We start from the raw sequence: 8,248 nt of genomic DNA on the forward strand, positions 1-8,248 counted from the left end.
GCTAGGTCTCTATCTCTCTCACTCACCGACTCATATATCCACATCACTCGTCACATTAATCACCTCGCTTGTTTCTACACATATATACAAGTTTTTGTTTAGAATCACTGTACATAATCTCAACTCTCCTTTGAGAATTGAATTCTTTTTTTGGAAAATGAATATTAATTTTTATCAACATCCATTGCCTCCTGCGATTGGATTTTATAGCCCCATGGAAGTGTGTCGGTTGTATGAGGAAGCAGCATCCTCTTATCATCTCGCCAGCTGTGGGCGATCTTGTTTTGCTCAATTGAGTGAACTTCATGTTTACGGCTTCGAATTAACCGTTGAGGTCGAGTAAGAGTTTGATAATGTAGCAAAGTTTGCCTATATTCCTCAAACGTGATTGTTCCCAAAGTGGAACCTTTAATCCCTTTGGCTTTCTTTTTCTCCCCTTCTTCACCCAAAACTTCATAAGAATACAATTTTGGCCTTAGCCCCACAAATTCAGTTACAATTTTCCCGTTTCATTCGTCCTTCATGAGTCCCAAGACTTTTTTGTTTAGTAATTCAATTTCGTATACATTCTTTTGTGGATAGTCTGAGGTGTCAAATTTATCGGAATCTTTTTTGATATACTCATAAATATTTGGTTCTCTAGTGTGGTAAATCAAGCTGTCTGTGTCGGTGTAGAGTAATTTTGTCTCTTCACCGAATGTGTACTTCATGTAATTATAATGAAAGTCGTAAATAATTATCTTTGATATGTCTAGAACTGTGAAGCTGATATGTCTAGAACTGTGAAGCCTATATAGATGGGCTTATTGAATTTAACTTTGGTTTTACTCATTTCAATGATCACCATGACCTCACCAAATATAGTGCAGCTATGAAAGTTTGGTTTGCAATCAGAGCTTTTGCACCCCATATTCCTTCCCACTTTGTCACTAATCTGACATCTTTATGCTTCCTTACATTTTCCGTTATCTTTCCGAAGACAGAGTTGTTCATGAGTTTGAAGAAATTTTTTTTCAAATTCATTTCTTGCCTTCTTTCTCAAATCAGTATTCAAATCAATATAGGCTTTTAGCCATGGCTTTTGCTTGAATTCTAAAACTCGATGAATTTTAACAAGCTTCATTCCCAATTTTAAATACTGTTTCAAGTTTTGATAATGGAGAACGTAATTCGTCTATGATTTCAAATTGGTAATTAGTTTTGGGATTTTCGATGTTGGAAGAGGAGGTACAAAATGCTCTTGATATAATGGTAGGTCTTTATGCAAATCATGGAGTTCTTCAGGATATTCCAAATCTACTTCAAGAATATAACCTATTTCTGAATCATCGGGAATGTTGAAAAAATCGAAAATATCGAATAAGTGATATAGAACTCGGGTACATTTTCATCAAAATTCGACCCCATGAATCTATCATTTGCTTTCGCATACCTAATGGAGCACTGAGACACACCACGTCTTATTGCTCCTTCAACAAGTAATAACATTTCTACATCTGTTAATAGATCAAGTTCAATTCTAGTATACTTTAACATAGCATCGAAAGAAAGCCCTGGGTGCTGTATAGTAGTGTAATGGATCCAAATTATAAGTTTCAATGCAACGACATCTAAAACTTTCAAAAATGTCCGCCAAAAGAAAAACATAATTTTCCAAGTATAAATCCGAATATTCACCTAACGTTTTTAAGTTAAATTTTTCCCACACCTTGCACGCATGATTATAGTTTTCATCTGAAATACCCTCATCATTTAATTTAGAATAAAATTCCTCTTTTGCTGACAGACAATCTTCATCTAATTTCTGCCAATTATCAACATAATCGTATGGAAATACGCCTTTTCTTGTTAATAATTCAAATTCATCATAATTTTTTGAATATTTTCTTGTGACCAATTTTTCATCATTGTTAAGATTTGAAGCTAATTGGGAGATGCTACTTGGCATAAATCGAAAAGAGTCTATGAATCTGAGTTTCACTTTTGTATTTTGCACCCTTTTTGTAAAGGATATATATTTTTCCTTGTTGATAGGTAATAATGAGATATCACCCTCAAAGCTTGTAGCCAATTCTTTGATGAAAATGTGAGAGTCGTAGCCAGATAAATTATGAAATACTATGGGAATTACATGTGAGTCTTGGTAATTTACGTTACACCTGTCATGAGAAGGACCACATATTTACCTGTAAAATGACCATAATCCCGATGTTTAACATCATCTTAGCTAAAATCTTGTTCGCAAATATGACAAACTTTTGCGTTTTGAAAATCATACTCTTGCTTTAATGTTAAGAGTTCCATTGGAACTGGATTTTCAAAATAAGAATCTACTTTCTCAGCTAACTTTTTCAACTCAAGGACAAGCCACGTGATGCAATCCTTTCCACGAAAAAACTAGAGATTCAGATTGTGAATCGTCAAAACTGCATTTCGTGTAATAAGCAACACTTGTAGGTATATTTTTCTGATAAGCATTTCCATGCATTTTGACAACTGGCTCTAACAAGCACTCTATGTGAGCATATACTGCAAATTGAACCCTCTCTTTGTATTTATAAATTTTAAATTTCAAAATATTATCCTCTTCTGTGGGGAGTATTAGTGTGCAATTATTATTTAGATAATTACAATCAATTCTATGTTTTTCAAGAGATTTTTCAAATTTAAAGTGACACAAACACCTGTCACAAAAATAAGTGGGGCAACGATCTTTTGTTATTTGTGATTTCACTAGTCTAAATATATTTTTGATTAAAGCGAAATGATAAACTTCTACATCTGAATCAAAGTTAGTATTTTCAATCATAAGAAGGTGAATAGTAGGTTTTTTTAGATTTTCCCAGGCTTATAAAAACTGGAACAATTTCCTCTTTCTTACTGTATTTATCAGACTCTAATCTGTATACATTTATACTTAAACCGTTCATTTTCTCAAATTTTGGAATATCCTAAAGAGTAATTGGAAACTTGATGTCATATTTGAGTTATGAACCATCAAGCTTAGGATAAGAACTCGTTAGACTGGAATTAGCTTTAACAGGGTAAAGAGCTGCCGTTACTGACCAGAGAAAACCATACGAGTCTTTATTTTTAATATTACCCACAGCTTTTTTTCTCTGCATAAAATCGGGTAATTCAATGAAAGTTGAAGCTCCAACTTGAAAAGGGGTGTATCTATTTATGTTAACCGTTAAGCTGTTAATTTCTATTAATCTCCACCCTGAATCTGATGTTTTTAAATCTTCAATTTTAACTTCAAATTGTAGACAAATTTTATCCTCAGACCATCCACCAATATTCGTAGACGTTAGAATAGGATTATTTTCAGTGCAAAGACGTTTTGCCTCGATTCTTTCCACCCCTCCCACTAATGCCTTGAAAATACCTGTGAATCCAACGCAAGCTTTGATATTACCTATACTATTAATTGCATTCTTAATTCGCGGAAAACACATGCATTTACAATCATCCATAAATGTATTTAAATCTTTATGTATTAAATTTGTTGTAAGTCCCGTTCTTATCCATGTTCCAAGCGCACTTTCTACATCATCCCAACTCACCTACCACCTACTCGGTGGTTGTTTACGAGTACAATGATAAAAAACAGGGGGTGTACCACTTATATGGTGCCAATATTGTTGAAATACGGCAACACTGTCGATAAGGATTCCAGGAATCATGATGACGTCATCAGAATAGAATTTTGTTTATCGAGAATTGTTTAGCATTATATGAAATATGACGCTACTGTCGGCAAATATCAAAGGAGAACGTTTAATTAATTTAGTTCACATATATAAGGATTCCAGGAATCGATGATGACGTCATCAGAATGGAATTTTGTTTACCCCAGAAATTGTTTAACATTATATGAAATATGACGCCCTGTCGGCACATATCAATGAAGAACGTTTAATTAATTTAGTTCACATAGATAAGGATTCCAGGAGTCGATGATGACGTAATCAGAATGGAATTTTGTTTACCGAGAATTGTTATAATTTTTAAGTATTGATTTCCAATATCGATAGTATCGATCGGATACTTAAAAACTGTGATTCATTAGTCAGCACAAGGAGCGAAACCAATCTTACATCATTCTGCGCTCTATCCGCAAGCTTGCTATTCGTACAGAAAATCTGTATCCAGAAGCCTCCCTACCTATCTACTCACGTTCATCTGATGAAATGCAAGTTGCTCGATCCACGAACTTACTTGATTTTGGTTATTTGTAATATATATTTGTGGAATCTTAAATTTTTTAATTTTTACATTGAAATTTTAACTTGATAAACTTGGTATGCTTATCTCAACAAAAAAATTTTCCATTTGCAAATTTAAAAATTAAAGTAGAAATTTATTCAATCTCGAAACAATGCATCAAATTTTTAGTGTGACATTTTACAAATAAATAGAACACCCGCGCGCGAAGCGCGCGTAGTTCTGGTTCAATTTTAGATACAGGTCATTCAATTTAGCTTATTTTAAATTTCGCATTGCAATTACTAATATATTCTGATTTTTAGATGATTTTCATGTATTTATATTCTTTTCAGAGATTTTTAGTGATTATATAAAAACATTTCTCCCGTTTATGAATTTTATTTTCAAATTTTATTTTTATCGATAGTCATTTTTATTTTTTTATTCAGCGTGTATACAGGCATATAATATATATTTTCGGAGGTTTCTTTCAACTATTTTGGTTTCTAAAAATCATGAAAAAATTTAAAGAATGATGAAACTCACTTTTATTTCGAATTCTTAGAGCACTTTCAGGCTAGCCGAAATGGTGTGTTTGAAATTTTGGCTGGATATGGAACAAATTTTTCTTTAATACTTGAAAAATTAATGTTTTTAGCAGTTTTGAGGGTTCTCTGAGTTCACTTTTAGAATCTAATTTGTACCCCGAAACGATACACACGGGCATAAATAATGGAATTACTTTGATAAAGAAATATGACAAGCCATATAAACGTCAAAAAAACTAGAACAAAGTTACTACTAGCGCCACCGCATGGCCATTTTCAACTGTCGGTAACACAGGAGGCTGCTTTTCTGCTTGTTAGTGTAACAATACAGTATTTTTAGTTTGAAGGCAGTATTTTTATTTATAACTTATTATTTTCTATGAGTATGAACATTAACATTAAGTAATATGCATGCGAAACATGGAATTCGTTCCAATTTTCGTTATCAAATTCCATTATTAGTGTAAAGTGCGATGAAACTATATTGAGATTTCGAGGTCAGGAGCAGTCTCTGACAAGAGCGATTTGCTCGTAGAATTAAAAAACTTTAGTGCTGTCATTTAAAAGTTGTAAAATTGCATTTTTCTTTTCTACTTTAATGTAAATAAGTGGTATTTTCACAAAAATCTATACAAAATTATATTTTACTATTACAAACTGTGAAAATATACGGCTCAAAAAACTTTACGAAAATTCAAGATACAAAAAAGCAACAAAAAAAAACACAAAATAAAAATTTCAAAAATCTCTACCTTATCTGATAAACAAAAAGATTTATAAAATAAAATACTTGCATTTTTAACCAAATAAATGAATTGTCAAATATAATTGAGGGTCTGGATCGACAAAAATCATATTTTTTAAATACAGGCTTGTGGAGAATGATGGGACGGAAATATTTTCCATTTTCTGTTTTTTTATCAGGTGAGTATTTTTAATAATAAGCTTGAAAACACTGAAAAAATCGGCCCTAAATTCAATTACCTTTTAAGAAATAAATCATCTTCGTAAGTTAGGCAAACATTGGAATTGTTTGAAACTTTGATGTGCACACTAAATATACCCTATCGATGCCTACAAACTGAAGGAAAGCGTGAAAATTGGCTATTGTTTGATAATATTTACCAGCAAATTGAAACCAATCGGTAACCTCGTTTTCTCAAATTCGTCGACAAAAAGTATTGAGGGAACTTTAGACTTAAAACAACTTCCAGTGAGACATTTGTTCCTCATTAGCGAAGAAAGTTATTTGGAAATTTTCAGATTGATTCAGTTAAAATTGAATTGAATTTGCAATTGTATGTTATTAAACAATAAGAAATTTTCTGTTTTTTCTTCAGTTTTTAGGGATCGTTAGGATACATTTAGTGTGCACATACAAGTTTCAAACAATTCCGATAATAATTTCCCAACTTACGATGATTTATTTTTCAAAAAGTAATTGAATTTAGGGTCGAATTTTTTTCAGTTTTTAAAGCTTAATATTAAAACAGGGAGTCTACTGTTTTTTCAAACAAACAAAAAAACAAAAAAATGCCAGGACTTTACATGTTTTCCAGGACAAGAAAATAGATTTTTCCAGGTACCTTGTACCTTATTGACGTCTCGTGGGGGCGGAAATGCGCCCCTGTGACTGGTCACAGAACAAATTTTGGTCGCACCCCTACCCCTTCTAACATCTCGCGGGGATTACTGTAATATCTTTGTAATTAATAATAATTATTATCATTTTAATATTTTATTAATAGTTTAAAAAAAAATACTATTTTTTAAATACACTTATATAGAAAAAATTAGTTTTTACAAAGGTATTGGTCCCTTGTTTTCCCCTCAGCAATCAATAAAGTGAACTTAGCTGGTGGTTAAAATGAAAATACTTAATTACAAAAATATTCTTTCCAAAATTATATTTTTCTGAAAAAAGATCTAACAATAACTCCACTAGAAATCGAACCACAGAACTTCCGATTGCCGATCGTGTGTTTTCCCAATTAAGCTATTAGAGATATCGAAAGGAAAATCCTTTTTCAGAAATATACGCTATTCTCTCCTCCATTTTTTGAAAAATTTTCAAAATTTTGAAAAGCATATAACTTTTTTAATTTGTGTCGAAATTAAAAATTCCAGTAGGATAATTTGTAAGTCTTTTTTGTTGTGTGTCCGAAAACTTGAAAAAAATGTATAAAAAATAAAAAAAATCGTTTTCAATTTTGAAATATAATTTATAGATATAAATAAAAAATACATAAGATCCAAAGTATAGAATCGATCAGTATAAGAGTGATAATTAAATAGATCAAATCTTATATACACTTGAACAGTGATACTTCAATTGCGTCAATTTATTAATTTCCTATTTTCATACTCTAAAAATCCTAATTATAAAAAAATCAGATCAGAAAATAAATATAAAAGTACATCTATTAACTCCGCAAGCGGGATAAATATGGTACCGTTACTATTCATCCCGCCAGCGGGCTAAATGTCCGCACTATAAAAATTCTGATCAAGCCTGGAATGCAGTATTCCAGACAAAGTCATGCTCGATCAGCTGTTCAAAATAATTAATTCTATAGCACTGATTTTTTTCATAACCTATTACTTTGTACGGACTCACAAGCATCTGTTCAAACTTCGATTACGCGGAAATTAGGATTAAAACAAGCAGACATATATAAATCTGAAAGCTCTCTAGTCCAGAATGTTGTCAAGTGCCTAAAAAGGGAAATTTTAAAGTAAACACGCGACTGACACTTACCGAGAACTTCGGTATCCACAGAAGTGTTCTGGTCGTTGCATTTGTCAGCGACACATGTGATACAAATTGTATGAAGGCACTCTAGCAGTTTGAGGTCATCGGTGGAGGCGAAGGTCTTGTTGCAAAAGACACATTTGGAGAGAAATGCGCGAATGTCGCTTTCATGGCTTTCCGTCGTGCACTCGATTTGTTGTTCATGGTCTTCCTCGTTGTTATAACTACTTTGTTGTTGGGATTCTTGCACGTTTTGTTCGGACACTGTTTGTAATTGATCTCCGATTTCTTCCTTCACCGAAACTCCCGTTCCAGGAGTTAAGTTTTCACCTCCACATGGGTCCATTTTCCGCCGTGAAAATGAAATTTTAAGTTAACTTTTTCATCGACTCTCAAAAACACAACAGGCATCAAGGGCCATGAATCGCGCACACTCCCATTCTTGCGAGATAAACGTGATCGCCAGTGGTGCTAACAGACTGCGACTTTTTCAACTGCACAGGCGTCGCGTATAGAAGGAGTGACGAAGAGGACACCTGGGGCTCTATTCTTGAAACTATGACCCTAGATCTCGCATGCGACTTTCCAATTTTTCCATGCGAGTAGAGTTCTTATGGTATATTTACACGCCTGTTTACTGGTCGCCAGCCAGCCGAAAAGTCATAAGAGTGAAAGAGACAGAGAGCGGGAAATTTAAAGAAAAGTACCCTCTTTCACTCTCATTACTTTTCTGCTGGCT

General features: G+C 33.0%; 1 protein-coding gene across 3 annotated transcripts in view; it reads right to left on the bottom strand.

Moving 5' to 3' along the window:
• LOC117174139 (E3 ubiquitin-protein ligase TRIM33) overlaps positions 1-8,022 on the bottom strand; it is a 70,724-nt gene extending 62,702 nt beyond the window's left edge. The window contains exon 1 of one of the 3 annotated variants that reach the window (XM_033362946.1): positions 7,516-8,021. In XM_033362946.1, the coding sequence (XP_033218837.1) occupies positions 7,516-7,855 (340 nt within the window). In that variant the 5' untranslated portion in view covers positions 7,856-8,021. Of the gene's footprint in view, positions 1-7,515 lie in introns of all 3 variants that reach the window. The other 2 variants (XM_033362947.1, XM_033362948.1) reach the window with 2 other exon arrangements.
• Between the last annotated feature and the right edge of the window lie 226 nt (positions 8,023-8,248).

Source organism: Belonocnema kinseyi, chromosome 6 (assembly GCF_010883055.1).
Source record: "Belonocnema kinseyi isolate 2016_QV_RU_SX_M_011 chromosome 6, B_treatae_v1, whole genome shotgun sequence".
In the NCBI taxonomy this organism is placed as follows: Eukaryota; Metazoa; Arthropoda; class Insecta; order Hymenoptera; family Cynipidae; genus Belonocnema; species Belonocnema kinseyi.